At 37.4% G+C, this 18,615-nt stretch overlaps 1 protein-coding gene across 1 annotated transcript in view; it reads right to left on the bottom strand.

The window, feature by feature from the left end:
* LOC150091809 (propionyl-CoA carboxylase beta chain, mitochondrial-like) overlaps window positions 1-18,615 on the bottom strand; it is a 247,942-nt gene that overhangs the window by 202,605 nt on the left and 26,722 nt on the right. The window contains exon 5 of the mRNA XM_090369822.1: window positions 15,951-16,184. Coding sequence (XP_090225948.1) covers window positions 15,951-16,184 — 234 coding nt within the window. The remainder of the gene's footprint in view (window positions 1-15,950; window positions 16,185-18,615) is intronic.

The raw sequence follows: 18,615 nt of genomic DNA, 5'->3' as shown, positions 1-18,615 counted from the left end.
TTACTTTTACCCTTCAACGCTCAATAGAATCAGCACCTCCGCCTAGAAACAATATCATCCGTTATGCAATTAACAAAGCAGACTGGAACTTCTTTAATTTAACGGTCCAAGCTTCCCTTCAAATTCCTGGAAACACCAATCTCACCGACCTCAACCACAACCAGCATCAGAGGAAAATAACATCAATCATAACCAATGTCTGTGACAAAACAATCAAGAAGAAACACCCTTTCCCGAGTGCTGTCCCATGGTGGTGCAACCAACTGGATCATCTCCGCCATCAGGTTCATACAGCACGGAAATCATTTCAACGTGCTCGCCGTACCTGGCCCCCTCATGAAGTTGATGCCCTATGCAATAACTATCGTAGACTAAGAAATGATTACACTAGTTTAATTAGAGCCAAGAAGAAACAGTCTTGGGAGCACCTGGTCTCCACGACTGGAAACAGCAACCCCTGGGGAGTTGTGTATCGCATTGTTACGGACAAGCTCCCCAGGGGTGAGGTCATCTCCTCTACAGTCACCCCGCAGGGCACCACAAGCCTCACATGGGAAGAGTCAGTAAACAACATCTTGGACACCCTGTTCCCGCTAAACACAGATCCTCAATCCAGCCAGCAACAAGAAATCTATACTGAAAACGCATCCTACAGCACCACTTCTATAGAACCGCCTTTCAACTTAGATGAATTAAAACTTTCCATTGGCAAAACAAAAAACAAAAAAAGCCCAGGGTTAGACTTCATTGAAGCAGAAGTAATTAAGAAGCTTGCAGAGATGCAATCAAATCTCCTTCTCAGCCTGTACAACCATTGTCTGGAAGTTGGACTCTTCCCAGATGACTGGAAAGAGACCAATCTACGCCTCATTTTGAAGAACCCAAGTAAACCACCAGAGCAGCCAAGGTCATACAGACTTCCCGTTTTAAGCAAAATATTTGAACGTCTTCTCTTATCCAGATTGGAAAAACACTATAAAAATGCAAATCTCCAGTCCCCAAACCAGTTTGGTTTTCGGGCAGGCCGTTCAGCAGAAGATGCTCTTCGACAGCTCACGGATTCAGTCAAAAATTCAGCCACCAAATACTTAGTAATATCAGTGGACTTCGCCGGGGCCTTTGACTTGCTCTGGTGGCCAAGTATACTACGAAGACTCAGAGAAGCTAGCGTTCCAACAAATCTTTACAGCTGCATACAGGACTATCTTCACAACAGAAGTGTTACAGTCAGAAATGCCTATCGACAAGTCTCCAGAAATGTCTACAGAGGATGCCCCCAGGGCTCTGTCCTTGGTCCTTTCCTATGGAATGTGGTCATGGACGAGTTCCTGAACCTAGACCTGGGGGATGTTTCCACCCAAGCCTTCGCAGACGACTTGATACTGACAGTCACTGGAAACTCCAGAGCTTCCCTGGAAACAACAGCCAACAGAGCTCTTACAAAGCTAGAAGAATGGGCCAGCCTCCATAAACTCCATATATCCACTGAGAAAACTACTTCAATTCTACTCAGAGGAACCCTTCAAATAAGCAGGCTGCCGCAGATTAAAATTGCTGGTAGAACTATCAAACTGACAACTGAGATGAAGTACCTTGGGGTAATTCTCGACCCCAAGCTCACATTTTACCTGCATATAGACTACCTTCATCGCAAAGTCAGGAACTACACGGCAATGGTAGTGAGGATCAGCAGGTCTGACTGGGGCCTAAATCGCCGCTCGCTGCACATGCTATACAAAGCTGTATTCATTCCCACTATAACCTACTGTGCAGGTGTCTGGTTTCATCGTGCACTCATTGTTCGTAACCAAAGGAAGCTCACCTCCATCCAGCGTAATATCCTTCTCACTATCACCCGTGCCTGCTGCACAGTAAGCAACCCAGCGCCCCAAGTCTTGGCAGGAGTTTTCCCTCTGGACCTGCAGATAATTCGCAAAGGTGTGCACTACTGGTTCGCAAAGGGACTCCCTACCACCATCCTGGATTTCACTACAAACCCAGCAAACACCATCAAAGAAGAAAAAAAGCGCCTTGCAGTCTACCTTCTTAACGCCTGGCAAAACAGATGGAATACTACCCCCAAAGGTTCCATCACTAAAAAATTCTTACCTGAAATAGCCCAGATCTACCCTAAAGCTCCAGCATGGTACAGCCCAGGGTTATATACCACTTTCCTGATTACAGGCCATGGATCTATAAATCACAAACTTGCCTCTATGAACATCGTGGATGATCCTCGCTGTCTTTGTGGTGAAAACGAAGACTGGGATCACCTATTCTATGTTTGCCCGCTCTACGAGGACCTGCGAACGTTGCTCATATCAAAAATACATGCCTTGCCTCGAGGAAATGAACATTTCCTGATCAATGAGGAAGACCAGTACCACGCTTTTTCTGCCTTCGCCCATGATCTCTTCACCAGAAGAAGATCACTGGTACAACGTCCTGGAACTGATGCACATTGATGAACACTCTTTCTCATATACTGAACATCTTCACCTAGATTGTGACCACTTCTAGCTACTGGACTTGACACTCAGGTCGCTTGAATTGTTTCATCCGTGTCTCTCTTGATACGTGATTGTCTTCCCACCCTCTCGAGGGGCCTCTTCTTCCACTTCCACTTAGGTGAGAGAATTCCCACCCAACCTGTGGAGGATGCCTTCCCTTACATCCTCCGTCGCTCTGTCTATACTTCCTTCCTTTACCCCCTCCAGTACATCCTGTACTCCCTGTACCCTATTATATTATTTTATATATATCTTTTTTTTTTTTTTTTTTTTTTTACTTCGTCTCTTTCCAGGAAGCTCAGGTGACCTGGAGGAGACTAGCCAGAGAATTATGGACAGCCTGGCTACCTCCTAGTGGTGTGTGCGGGCAACGTGGGGTCCCATCAGGGGCCCTGCGGCCAAAAGCCAGGACACCCAGCAGAACCCAGCACAATACTTCATTTACAACACAAAAAATTTTTTCTGGCTTTCACAGTGATACTGTTTGTCTCCACAGTGTATATATGGCGCAGATGTGGGAAACCACCGGAGGCACCTTTCCCCCAAAACTATGCACACTATGTATATGCAATTCATGCACTTTTTTCCTCTACAACAAGCGTCATTAGGTCATCTGACATCCATTTAAGCCTTAATCTTGAACAGTATTTCTGAGTGATATGAAAAGCCTAGTAGCAGTCTATGATTAATTCCTTGAATGCTTTCCATTTAGATGCTGATGGTAACATCATCAGTTGGTTGCACTGTATAGAATTTAAAAACTGTTTAAGATATCTGGAGTTGCCTTTATGGAAGCAAAACCCTTCTCTTTATCCTTGATTGGAGTTATGTCTTTAAGTAAATTTAACAGCTCACTGTGATCATTGTCACCTAGAGGGTCTTTTAATGCAGATTCTTAATTCATGAGCAATCTCTGCTGATAACTAGATCAGAGATCAAGAGTATTACTCCCTAACATGCTGCTGTAGGAAAGTCATCCAGTAAATCCAAAAAAATCTTTAATGTGTGAGTGACCAACTCAAAATTTCCAATCAATATATGGAAGTTAAAATCCCCCATAATAAGACATTCTGATTTACTGGCCCACTCTATTTCTCTCTACAGTTGTTCATTAAATTTGGAGTCATTAAGTAGTGAAACTTGGGTAGAGAAATAGATAGGTGTTTCTTTTGATAAATTTTTGCATGTTAGGGGCCTGGCTGACAATAGATACATGTTTCTTGAAGCTGAAATTGCTTGTGAAGGTGATTCTGAGATCATTAGTTTGGGAGACCTTGTTAATGAGGTTTTCTCTGACTTTTCTATAAGTATGATGTATACAATGCTTTCCCCTTGTTAAATTGAATGCAGTAGAGCTAATTTGGAGGAAGTACACTTCCAACCCATTGTTTGGTGACAAATTCTACTGTGTGACTGGATCACTGAAATTACTGATAGTGGTGAAGAATTTGACACCATTGACAGACATTTAGCTTTGCACCCTGTGGTCAATGTCGATGTTGCCAAGACCATTAGTAAATAATAAGAACAGGAGTTGAACAGGAACTATATAACTCTTAGTTTTCTGTTTACGGATATAGCTCATAAGGTATGAGTGTAAAGGATCAAGCACTTCATAGTTCTCAAGTTTAACTCCTAGAAGCTTGTGTGAAATGCTGTCAAAGGCATGTGAGATATCTGTGTAAATAACATGCACCTGATTTTCATTATTATTGACACTGTTAGAAACAAATTGCCAAAATTCTGATACATATGGTGGAAACAGCCCTAACTTTTGCAAAGCTTTGCTCCTAGATATCAGATACTTTTGCAAGAGTTGAGAAGACTGATAAGTCAGTAATTCACTAGTTTGTCCTTTTCATTGGCTCTATAGATTTGTATAATATTTACTCTCATGAAATGCCCCAGATGAGTATCTGTTTTAATAGAAAGATTGAATAAATTAAGAATAATGTGAAAGATGAGAAATGCATATTATGGGTAAGGTCTCACTGTACTGTTTTTAATATATATACAAATTTAATATGCTTTTAAACTTGGTGCAAAGAACAGCATTGGTTAATTATTAACATTAATAAAGTGTATTTGGGTATCAGCAATTATAGAATAACATTTGGGTGGTACCAAACTGAAGGTAGTTCATATGGAAAAAGACATAAGGATAGTTGAATAGTGGTACATAGTTCTCTGAGCAGTGCAGACGTGCTGCTAGAGCAGTTTCAAAGTTTACAGCATCCCCCTCCCCCCATACTTCACCTTCAACTCATGCACGGTACTAAGTACTATAGGTTTTGATACCTTTCATGTTTGGGGTTTTCATAAAAAAAAAAAAAAAAAAAATATAGGATCTTATCTAGCAGCGGCAAAGAGATGATTGTCCCATTGTGAAAAGCAGTGGTTAGATCACATCTGAATACTGTATATAGGTTTGAATACTTCATTTTAAGAATGATGCAGATTGTTTGGAAAGTGAGCAAAGAAGAGCCACAAGATTAGTTGTGAAAATTCATGCTTCCCAGCTTAAATGGGTGGGGGGAAAGGTAGGAATCCCAAGTTTAATTTTTTTTTTTTTTTTTTTTTTTCTAGTCACTATTTTTTTCTGTAGTCACTATTTGCTTGACTTTGTCAAGCAGATGTGAAATAGTGACTACAGTTAAAGATCAGACTCTACAAATCTCAAATTCGTCCTATTGTGGAATATTGTTGCCATCTCTACCCAGGTGGGCAGGAGCAGCAGTGTGTAGCACACGCTTCTTGATTAGACTGGGGTTCAAGCCAGTGACCACCAAATATGGAGGATGCAAAAAGGTCAGGGAATGACCACCGCATATCCCCGGAGCGATATGGCCTTAGTTGCTAATCCTCCTAAAAACCAAATAACAAATAAACAATCTCTCTAGATAGTGCCACCAAAACCTACCTATTTGTGAGTGCAACAAGCAGTTCTTATGGGCCTAGCAGACTTCACAAGCAGTTCTTGGAGGAATTTCCAGAGCTGTGCTAGTATGAACACAACACACTAGTGAATTACCTGGGAGAAATATATTGAATATTTTTACGTATTTCCCCATGTTCAAAAACATGTCTCATGACATTTTTGAAGGTCTTAAATGTTATGAATTTTATTTAAATATTATATTAGGGTATATCTCTTAAATATCACCATTTATCATTATTTTCATATAGTTTTAAACCCAGTTAACTTGTGAAAATTGACAATACTTGGTGGAACTGCACAACAAAAGTCAGAGGGTCGCCAGTTTGATTGTTGTTTGTTATTTGGTTTTTAGGAGCATTAGTAACTAAGGCCATATTGCTCTGGGGATATGCGGTGGTCATTCCCTGATCTTTCCGCATCCTCCATATTTGGTGGTCACGGGCTCGAACCCCAGTCTAATCAAGAAGCGTGTGTTACGCACTGCTGCCAGTTTGACATGCCTCTGCAAGACTATCCAAAAAACGGCAATCGGGTTAATCAATAACCCTTCTCTTTCAAACTCTCTTCATTCTTTGTCACCCAGATGTTCACTTTCTGCTGCGTATTTTTTCTAGATATTTCCAAAGGCACTGTTCTTCCAGAATGGCATCTGTAATTACATTTCTTCCAAACCAGTTCTAACATGGCATCAACTATTCAGTTGATGCATGTTTTAGGACTGGTTTATGTTCTGTGGAACCACTTTCCTTTGGATTTATTTCCTGAAAATTATAATCCACAGAAATTTATGTGCAATGTTAAGAAGGTCCTTTTGGCTACACACACACACACACACACACACACACACACACACACACACACACACACACACTCAGCATATTATAGGTTCTCATTCATTTTGTGTTTGGAATTTCCATAAAAATCAATACTGTAAATACTGCAAATTTAATATATGAATATTAAGATTTTTGATCGGATGCTTTATTTCAGTTCTTTGGAGATTTTTATCCTAAATTTCTGTGGAATATTTCACACCAGATTGTATAATCCAGTGCATATGTTTTGCCAAAAACAATATGGGAAATTATAATGGCTGTTTTCCAATAGAGAAAGATGGTCACTGCATTTTTTTTTTTTTTTTCCCTATATACAGTGCAACCTCCATGTACTGCACCTCCTCACACCACGGTTTCAGATATACTGTGGGAATGATCATGTCCCCGAAAAGTGAATACTGTGTGTACTCATATCTATTGCACATCCTACTACCATATTTCTAATAGGGATGATTAGCTACTGTACTATATTTGCTTCGACTTATTCAGTTGCAGGGTAAGTTTTGTAAACAATAGCACATAATACTTTTCTTCAACTAGAAGTAACACTTAGGACAACAAGAACTATTAAGGACTAAAACCCAGACAAAATTATCATGAACTGACAAGTTATTTATGGAGAAATCATGTCACTTCACTTTTCTCAAAACATGGTGAATTCTAGGGCATCAGAAATAATTACATGGTAAATATCAGTAACTCAGGACTAAAGTAATGGCCAGCAAAAGAAAAGTTAAAGATTATTGAGAGTTAAGAGTGGTGAAACAAAATTCAATTTATTTTGCAAGTGTTGGATTCCAGAAGGAAGGGTCCACTTTGGATGAAAGAGGAAGAAAAATTGCATTCATTCGTAGACTCCGTAGAAGATGAAGTAGTCCTCCAAAGAAAGACAACTACTATTTGTGAAAACTCTGCTTCTGTAGAAACCACTTGTACATACAAATGGTTTCTACAGAAGCATAGTGAAGGAGTATCAATAAATGGGATAATTTTGAAAGCACAAGCACTTAAATTTCATAAGATACTTGGTAGAGATGATGACACATTTAAAGCTTCTGAAGGGTGGCTTTGGAGATGGAGGCTTGTAATGGGATATCCAAGGTTAATACGTAGGCAAATCTACATCTGTCAACATTGCAGCAGCAGATGCATTTCCTGAATTTCTGTGTAATGTGATTCAAGATGGTAAATTCCCAGATGAACAGTTGTAAAACTTTGACAAAATGGTGCTGTACCATAAACTTCTCCCAACAAGTCACTGGATATTAAAAAGGCACTGAACAAAGCAAGCATGAAAACTAACAGAGTGAATTACTATATTAATGAGCACAAACAAAATGGGAAATTATAAGATAAAGCCATTGTGCATTGGTAAAAGTCCAAGTCCCAAGTGTTTTAAGTATGTTAACATAAAAGCTCTATCTCTGATTTATAAAAATAGCTCCAGTGCTTGGATGATGTGTGATATTTTTGTTTCATGTTTTGAAAGTGAGTTTGTACCATCAGTGATATGGCACTTGCATTCCAAAAAAACTTGAAGAAAAAATCTGTTACCATTGGATCACTGCTCGGCTCATCCTTCAGCTGATGTCCTGAAATTGAAAGATGGCAAGCACAGTCATGTTTCTGCCAAGGAACACACAACTGCACTAATTCAGCCCATGGATCAGGCATTGTTTGAGCTTCCAAATCCTACTATCATTGTGATCTACTTGCTGGTGTTGTGAATGCTGAAATTTAATTTCTGAAACATTTAACACTGAAAAGTTAATCCGATATTAAAAGACATCGCATATGATATTGGATTAACATCGGAGAAAGTAAGCTCAACAGCAGTTGTAAACTTCTGGAAAAAATATATTGGAAAAGATCAGATTGCTAATAATAACAACTTTGAACTAGCAGCATTTTGAGAACAAGAAGCAAAGATTGCTTGTTGTAATGTACTTGGTGGCAATCTTGGAGTAAATGACTTGGCTGCTTGGATTGAGGTGGATGTGGAAGCTCCAGTTGTGCATTACCTGATTGAGAAAGAAATTGCAGCCTCTGCAATTTCTTTCTCAATCAGGTAATGTGGGAGGACAGTTGACAAACAGAAGGCAAGTGACAGGGAGTAACTTAAGATAATGTGAATGACTTGTATAAGGAAAAAGCACCAGAAATTAAAGTGCTTGAAAACATTAATGAGGTGGTGTGGTCATCCTCATTTAGAACATCAGAGTGGTAGTGAACATCTTCATTTATTGCATCTGACCACTAAGAATTATGTACTGTACTGAAAAAATGGGGTTGTGAGTTTCAGCAAACTAAATTAGATGACTATTTCAGAATGGATGCATAAAATGTAAGCCCATAACATTGTGTATTAGCAGAATGTAAAGGGAAATAGCTTTTAATGATTTGTCTTAGTTTGTATACTCATAAAACATCAGTAAATAAATTACAGTATTTATTTACTAAGTAAAGTTTATTAAATAAACTGGGGAAAAAATTGTAATTTTTTTTTTGCCATAATGTGCTTCACTTATAACACAGGTATTAAAGTTGTGACCTGACACTTGTATTATATGGAGGTTGCACTTTCAAAAAAATTCTGCTGTTCCTATGCTAATCTTTGGTGAAACTCTGATCTCTGGATAAGATCACATTCTTATTAGGGATTATCCCCCCCTCTCTCCCCCCCATAAGCATGTCACAAATATTGACTCTGTTCAAAAGAGATTAGTCAGGTTGATTAATGACCCATCTCTTAGAAAATCTCTCCACTCACTGTATAATAGATGTTAAGTTTCTGCTGCATGCCTTTTTATAGATACTTCCTTTGGCACTGTTCTTCTGAATTGGCACATTTAATTCCTCCACTTTCTTTGAAACCAGTCAGAGCACATGCTGTAAACAGTTAGCATCCATTCACTGCCCTCCTCCAATCTCATAGGACAAACTTTCCCTCTTACTCATTTATCCTTTTATTTCTGTTTTCAGTAACCTTCCTTCTCATGTGTTTCCCAAAAATTACAGTATCTTCTGTGTTCTCAGTCTCTATTCCATGCATAGTACTGAGCACTATCAGTTGTGTGATACCTTTGTGTATAGTTTTCATTTTAAAAAAAGTTAGTTATATTGGAAGTCTTCTATTGATTTTACCAGTCATTGCTAATTTTTATTATTCTTATGACAAGTAAAAGAAGTGCTAGTCTGTGTTTGCTTAACGTTTATGAAGCAGAATAGAAAAATATGGTGCATGCCTTTTTATATATCAAGTCATGATATAACAGAAGGTGGCCTTTCTGTTATATCATATGACTTGGTGAAACAAACAGACTGTTCCTTTAATCTTTTCAAATTAAATTTTACTTACTAGTTCTTCTGGGCTTTTTATTTGTCAGAATAATTTCTTGTGGATATGTTAAAAAAAAAAAAAAAAAAAAATTGACTGTTGTTTAAATGTGAAAGAGAGGCAAATTTTGCCTGGCTCTCTTATTGTTTTCTTTCCCATTTCATTATAGGAGTATATAAGTTAATTAGCACAATTACTTAAATTTCCCTACTTTGACATCATAGAGTGCTCTGTTTCAGGAAAGCTTGATTGTTTTTTTTTTTTTTTTTTTAATTTTGCCATTGGAATTGGTCAAAACATCATTTGAATGATCTCACATTAAGTAGATGTAGAACCAATAAAACTTAAAAAAAAAAAATAGGCAGTAAAGCAGTAATTCCCTATCTCTTTCATTTTTAGTTAATTATATATCAAAATTCTTATTTAAATTTTTAAAAATTCTTTTCTTCCAGAAGTGGGTTTTGCCAGCTATACAGTTTCTGGTTTTTGGTTGAATCCCCCCTTTCCAAATTGGATTTGTAGCTTATTTTAAGTTTCTAGGTTTTTTCCATTGGCATATGATATTCTCAGGTAGGGCTTGTTCTTATTATTAATAAGATTTTTTTGTCTGTAGAGATGTAAGTAGAGATGTAAGTATTTTTTAACTTTGGCACTCATATGAAGTAATTTAGAGCTTAAAATATGCTAAAGGTGTCACATTTAGCATGTTTTTAACAAAGTACTGGAAATGACAACTTTGGCTCTAATGAAGTTTTGAGGAATTTTGCAATTTTCTAGTTAGCACTTTTCTGCAGATAAAAAAAATCATTATCAGAGAAGATTGATATATTTTTTACAACATATAGCATAAAACAATCCCAATGCTGATTATGCACTGCACTATATAGAGAAACTCCAACAGTGGGATAAAATTTTATATGGCCCTTTATGTCCACATTGTGACTATGGAGAAGAAAAAAAAAAAAAAAAAGAGAGAGAGAAAGAAAGAGACAGAATAAAACCAAAACTGAAAGCTGGTTGAATTACATAAACAAGATCTGGACAAAGGTTTAGAACGAACTGAATATTAATATGAAGCTGATCATTAAATTTGAAAGCTGGTTTTCTTGTGATTAGAAATGAAGTAACCTCTGTGGGATGAAGTTATCCACCATGGCAACTTTGAAGGACTTTGTATTTCAAATAATGCCTTGTTTCTAAGCCTCATATTAACAGATGCCAGAGTTGCTGTGCAGCTGAAGTTTTGAAACAAGACAAATGTCCAGTGGTTGGTAGAAGATGAATGGTGTTTGGCTGCAGGAGCCGTCCCAAGTTTTTTGATCATGTATGTGTATGCTGACAGTGGTGTTATCAGATGATAAAATTGATTTTCTTGTAACCTGATTGAAAGGTGTGGGATAAAAAAACAGTATAATTTTAATAGTTAATTAAAAAGCTAGTATTTGAATATGTTAGTTGACAATTAACACTCACTTTCTGTTTGTTTTGTTGTATTCTTACATAATATTAGAGTATACTATAGTAACCACATTATTACATCTCCCAAATTAATGCCCTTTTCACTGTTGTGCAACACATTTTGGCAATCTTTATCTTTAATTCCATTTAAATCAATAAAATCATTGTTATTTAACAGCTTTCTCCATGTAGTTGCAATAAAAATTGCAACACTTATGTTGCAATTCTTAATATTCACCATCATCTTTTCTTCCTTGTCTCCTGATCATCAAAAGATTTCTGACTCATCATCAAGATATCAGAATCGTCAAATGATGTCAGGTGTTTCCTTTGATACAAATGGTTACATTTTGAGTATGACTCCATAATCCATAGAGTATATATAATGGCTGTGGATGGGTGAAATGAGAAGGGAGTGTGTTTTTTTTTTTTTTTTGGCTGATGCTATATAAGCTTGCTTTCTTGCATAATGTGCCAATGCTAAATGCAAGATTTACCATAGATATTATTTGAAGTTGGATATCAGTATTAATGTTACCATTCTAATTTTATGATAACTATTTTATCTGCTGATAAATCAGTCCTAAAGGAGACTTAAGTGTGTATATTTTTTAAACTTAATAATCAGTTAATTTTTTAAAGTTAACAATTATCTTTAAGTTTTAAGTTCACAATTGCTATTATTAAACTGCTTTTTTCCCCCCCTCTCCTAGAATGGTAGTAGCACAACTGCTTCAAATAATAACAAAGCCATAACAACCCAAAGACAGAGGCAATCACTTTTCTTCAACAAGCCAAGGAATCTACAGTTTCATTCAGTTTTCAGTACTTCTAAAGGGGAAAATGAACAGGATGCAGAGGATATCATTACTCAACATGCTCAATTACACACAGAAGCAAGGTTGGTATTTGCATAGGCAAAGGATATGGCATGAATGGAAATTGAAAGATAAAAGAAGGAAAAAAGTCCTATTATAGAAATTGTAAGTGCACGTCTATAGAATATAATGTATTGTTGTTTTACCTTCAAATTTTTGCTGCATCTGATGTATATAAGTGTTAAACACCACAGTGATGTGCTGTAACACATGTAAGCTGTCATTGTTAAGCAGTTATTAAACAAGTGCTGAAAGTAAAAGCATATGAAATTAACAACTGCTTGATTCTATTGGCACTCTGGTTGGATTTTGTTTATAGTTTTGTATTCAGTTTTATTTATTTTATTGTTTGATTTTATTTATTTCATGATAAAATTGAGGTTTGTTTTGATTTACAACTCAGCCCAAAAGTAAGAATTCTCTTTTAGTTATTAATTCCAGACATTTGCCATTTTTTAGGCATTTGCCATTCAATTTTTTTAATTCCAGACTTTTACTTTTTGCCCATTACTTATATTGAATTTTTAGAATGTTGTTGAAAATTTTCAGAAAGTTATGGCACATTTCATCAAATGCACTCTTTCAAATATAGACAGCAGCAAACATCTTAATATATTTGTTTAAAAATAGTGTAGTCATATAATATAATTTTTAATACAAATTTAATGGCATATATTATAAGACTCATGATACATATTTTGACATTAGAAACTGTTTGGATTTAGTAAACTTGGGTTGAGATTCATAAGCTTATCCATTTGGAGAGAGATTCATAATTTGAAACTTAATTACTGGAAAAGGTATCAGAATATTGAATCACGTGAACTTTATTTATGTGATTGTTAAGTATCTGTAAAATAATTAGGTTCATAGGTTTTTTTTTTTTTTATTTATAGATTGGCATTTGCCTTCCCGATGGAAGACAGGATGACTAGATCATTTTTGATCACTGAATATTGCTCAGTTACAGATTATTGTAAATGACCTGGATACACAGTTAGAAAGTAAGTTTTATGCTTGTTCTTAGTCCTTTTCAAATACTCTAAAGTTTATTATTCATTATTTTTTAAATGACCTTTTTTATTTTGATGATAATCGGTTTTCAGATTAGGATCTCTGTATGCCTGATTGAGAAATAAAGTAAATTTTGTCAGCCAGCAATAGGTGTCAGGAGCATACTATAAGTGATGTGATGAAGGAGAAGGGGGGGGGGGGGTCTTCATATTGACTTATTAAATCTTTTAGGAGCATATGTAAAGAAACAGGGTTTTTTTTTTTTTTTTTTCCCCTTTGCCCCCAACTTAAAGTGTACCGATCTTAAATTAGAACTTAAGTGCATTACAAGAAGAATTTGAGTCGCTGAAGAACAGAGTGCTTGCCCTAAAAACAAATAACAGGGAGCTCATCAGGATTCAAGTGTCTTGTGACCTGTCAAGTGATGCACCCCATTTGGGTCTCAGATAATAATAGTCATGTTCATTCTACTCTAGTTGAAGGTGATCTAGTTTTATTGGGAGACTCTATTGTCAGGGAAATGGGTAATATTTTTTGCAATAAAGATAGGTGGATCAGAACTAGGGTGCATTTGCCAGAGGCAACAATTGATGATGTTACCAACAGATTGTCAGATTTTAAGGGGAGGGGTAAAGAGAACATTATTAATCATGTGGGGACTAACAATATTAAAGAAACACTACCTGACCATTTGTTGGTTAAATATGGGAGTATGCTGAAAAAACGCCACAAGTTAGGTCAGAATGTGTGTGTCTGCAATTCTACCCAGACACAATAGGCAGGATTATATGCTGAAAGCCTTGTGGATTAACTCAAGGTTTGTGGAATTCTGCAAGACTTTGGAGGGAGGATGGATTTTTATTAGCATGGCCCACACTTGTAGGTAGAAGGAATCTGTTTTGTGGAGATGGTATTTATTTGAACAAAAGCATTGCAAGGATTTTTGCCAGTATCATTGAGGATACCTTAAAGGTTTGGGAGGGAAAGGGTAATATAGATCTGCATTTATCTGATGATATGAGTTAAAGTAATACTTGCACTCACTTCAAGAATTCTTGTTTGTTGCTGCAACAGTCAATGTTGGCAAGATGTTCTGAGGGTAGCATTTTTTTGTTTCAAATGAACAGGATGAGAAAGGTAGGGAAAGAAGACAAAATAACTTCAGTGGGTGTGTCAAACAAACAATAATCGTGAACGAACTACATTCTGACACACGGCTGCTGCAAGTGGATAGGCGAGGTATGCATCACTTATGGGCGACAGTTCAAGAGGGTACCGAAATATTTTTTGATATAGTTTTCTAATTGGTTAACACTTATCAGTATTCAGCATTTAGGACAGCAAATTTTATTTTTCTTACTGGAGACACATAGGAACGCACGCTACCATTCTGACATTGCTGTACAATAAGCAAATATAAGTAAAATGAAAGCTAGTCGTCTGCTGCCAGATGTAAGAAAATCACGAGAAATCTCAGGATTTATCTGGCTAATTTTTCATTAGCCAGATAAATGCCCGAGAAAATATGTTTCAATCCTAAATATGGAGGTATTATTGTTTGGTTCGGGTATTATTGTATCCTGAGATGTTTCGTGTAGTTCCAAATAACTTTTAAAACTAAAAACGAGATAATCCATGAAGAGGTCAATTTCAGAAGAGGGGATTTTGACAGTTTAAGGCACTATATGGCATCTATTAATTGGGCTGATTGCAGAGTGAGGACAAATACACTTGAATAATGGAATACCTTTAATTCCTTCCCGGCACATTTTTTTCCTGAAAATGTGCCATAACGGATAGACTACTTATTTTACAGATTAAAAGTATGCATCATGCAAATACTCGTTGTATAGTTGTTTGTGTTTTTTATAAATTTTTTAGTAGAAAATACATGGGAGTAATTAACCCATTTGGGCTATCCCAAGTTATCTTGTGTATGCCAAAAAGTGTGCAAATTATACAGATTTTTTTTTAATAAATTAGTGCTTGAGCTAAAAGAAAGGAACAGAAAAACACAAAAAAATGCAAACTTACTTTATTCTCTGAAAGAAAAATTGGATTCCATAAAAAAAAAAAAAAGGACATTCTATAAAAAAAAAAAAAAAAAAAAAAAAAAATGGCATTTCATGAAAAACAAACAGTAATTTTATTGATGTGGTAGGTCTTGAAGCATGGAGTGATGCAAAGGCCAATGTCACATGTTTCTTCACACATGTAGCATGTCTACTTTTGAATTTTCTTGTCATCTCTGTTCCACTTTTTTGGAGCATAGCCAACAAGTTCTAGTTGGAAAATTCTTCTCAGTTGGTGGAATATCAATGGGGTAATGGCCTGGTGAATAGTGAGTTGGGTGGGATGTTGAGGACAATCTTCCCTATCTAACTGGTGGAATTTGCTGGTGATATTTCTTGATAAGTTCATCAGGTCCAATCTGAAATTCAAAGGTGAAAGAGCTTTTTGGCCATCTGAAATCATGGCTTTATACAGTAGAAATGAATTCCACACAGCTAGATCCATTATGTGAAAGAAAACTTTCCTGTAGTATATTTTAATCAGTTTCCTGGGCAGGGGACAGTTTGCCAAATGCTGGTCAACTTTATGTACACCTCCCGTGGAAAAGTTATAGTCTCAAACTACTTTGGGTCTCTTCGCTACTCCTGTTCGAGTTTCTCTTTCTTCCTGAGAAGGAGACGCCTCCGTAGCCAGGTGGGAAGGAGCAGCAGTGCGTAGCACACGCTTCTTGATTAAACCGGAGTTCGAGCCCGTCACCACCAAATACGGAGGATGCGGAAAGGTCAGGGAATGATCACCGCATATCCCGGAGCAATATGGCCTTAGTTGCTAATGCTCCTAAAAACCAAATAACAACAACAATCCTGAGAAGGATTATGGACTATAGATAACAGCACTACATATTTTTTATCTTTACAACGTAAGGCCATGATTTTCCCTCTTTGAAAAGTAGCAACCACCTCTTGCCTTTTTTCAGCTTTTCCTTCTTCAGCATTTTGGGCATTTCCTTTCTGTTTAGTCTTACTGTACCATAAACATCAGTTTTCTTTGTGATGAGAATATCAGCTAATTGGGGACTAGTATAATAATTGTCAACTGTGAGGCAATATCCTTTTCCAAACAGAGGCTTTATGAGAGTCAAAACCATTTGTGTAGGCATTGGAAGACCATTAAAGTCTGGATCTATTTCTGTACCTTTTCCTACATATATTTTGAAAGTCCAAACATAGCCACTTTTGGATTCACGCAGCATATAATACTTTATGCCAAACCTTGAGTGCTTCAATAGCATGTACTGCACCCAACTGAGTCTTTCTTTGTACAGCATCAAGCTTTCATCTATTGTTATGTCTCTTTTAGGAACATAGACTTCTAAATTTATTTTCTAAGAAGCAATAGATGTCATAAATCTTGTTTAGTTTTGGATTTGGGTGTGTATTTGCATCATATGACTCATTATCTGAGAAATTAAGGTATTGTTTTATCTTTTTATAATGCTTAAGAGCCATCGTATTTCCAAACACTGGTGTCTCATTTAATGGCTTTTTTGACCAGTGCATATATTCTTCAGGCTTTTTCACAATACCTTGCAGCATTTTCAGAGCAAAAAATACTCTCAATTCAGCATGCATCACTGAAGTCCCTACAATCATGAGCGCCACTCTGTTCTGCAAATTTATTAGTCTCAGAGCATGCTAGATTGATTAGTTCTTCATCAAAAAATAAAGCAAAAAAGTGTATGGGAATCATTTAATCTAAATTGCTTTCAATGAGCAAACCTAGCTGTGCAGCAAATGGAAATCTTGGAGGTGGCGGGGGGGGGGGAGGTCTTTAGTGCAGTCAATTCTAAAACACTGACATCTTCATCTGAATCAAAACCTGAAACAGATTCATCTGAATCGGATTCACCAGAAGTTTCCAATTCACTATGTGAATCGTCACTAATCTCTTCACTACTCGTTATACAGGGTGTCTCAAAAATATTGATACAAACGTTAAGGGAGGTAGGTAACATCTAAAGGAATGTCAATCACATAGAAACCCATAACTGAAAATGTCACCATAAGTCGGTACACAGCGCTGTTCATCAGTTCACGAGAGGGAAAATTTCTGGTTTACTCATTCAAGCAGTAGTCGCCGCACGAAGAGCATGCATCGATATACGAACTGTGAGCTGACAGATATGCACCTAGTGTATGGATTAGTAGAGGGCAATGGACGAGCCTTTGCCCTCAACAACGAATTTATGGAGTACGCTTCCCAGACAGACATGTACCGGACCACCATTTGTTTGCGCGTGTGCATCAAAATTTGTGCGATTATGGGTCATTTAGAGGTAACAGGAGTAGTGCGGGCAGACCACGTTCGACACAACTCCCACCATGGAAGAAAGTGTGTTGAATGCTGTCCAGAATAATCCTACTACCAGCACGCATGCCGTTGCCTCTGCCTTAGGAGTGTCTCGTTGCAGTGTACAGCATGTCTGGCACCACGACTTGCACCCCTTTCATCTCCAAAGGGTTCAGTTACTGCTCCCCCAAGATCATCCTGCATATGTGGCTTTTGCGCAGTGGTTTCTCCAAGAAAGTATTCAAGACTTGGATTTTCCAGCCTATGTTTTGTTCACGGATGAGGCTTATTTCACTTGGGAAGGCTTATTCGATCAGCACAATGCTTGTGGGCTCACGACAACCCACACGGTGTGTGCCCCCATGTGGCACAACATCGCTTCACAATAAATGTATGGGGCAGGTATGGCCGGTGACTGCTTAGTTGGCCCATATCCGTTACCATCCTGCATGGACTCCGCTAAATATCAGATCTTTCTTGAACAAGTTCTACCAGGGTTACTTGACGATGTTCCAGCAAATGTGAGACGCAACATTTGGTTTCAACACGATAGGGCGCCTGCCCATTATGGAAGGTGTATTTGTGACCATTTGAACAGCCGTTTTGAGCGTTGATGGATTGGCCGTGATGGACTCATTGCCTGACCCCCTACGCTCACCTGATTTATCGAGAACTGATTTCTTTCTGTGGGGGGCCCTCAAATCTGTCGTGTATGAATCGCCTGTAGAGACGGAAATGGATCTCGTCGCGAGACTCATCTGTGCTGCTGCTACTGTCAAAGAAACTCCAGGTGTGTTCAACTGTGTCCGCCAATCCATGCTGCATCGGTGTCACGCATGCATCGCGTCTCATGGTGGAACCTTCGAGCATCTGTTGTAACATCGTGAAATGCATTCATCTCGTACTCCATTGTTAATATTATGTCAAATAAATGTTTGCCACTAATTACTGTCTTGTGTCATTTCTGCTTCTTGTGCCACTGTTACTGCTTTCCCGTGACGTTTCCAGTTATGGGTTCCTATGCGATTCACATTCCTTTAGATGTTACCTACCTCCCCTAAACGTTTGTACCAATATTTTTGAGACACCCTGTATAAATAAATTTGAAAAAATCAAGTGGAATGCACAAGCAGTAACCTCCCGCCAGAAGCAATAATCGTGAACTAACTACATTCTAACATTACTGTACAATATAAGTAAAATGAAAACCAGTCATCTGCTGCAAGAAATCTCAGGATTTCTTGGGATTTTCTTATTTTCTTGGGATACTTTTTCCCAAGAA

The sequence above is a fragment of the Mastigoproctus giganteus genome, chromosome 1, assembly GCF_048544385.1.
Source record: "Mastigoproctus giganteus isolate SK-2022 chromosome 1, ASM4854438v1, whole genome shotgun sequence".
Lineage (NCBI taxonomy): Eukaryota > Metazoa > Arthropoda > Arachnida > Uropygi > Thelyphonidae > Mastigoproctus > Mastigoproctus giganteus.
Note: the sequence above shows the minus strand (reverse complement) of the source record. Positions and strands in the feature narration are given on the sequence as shown.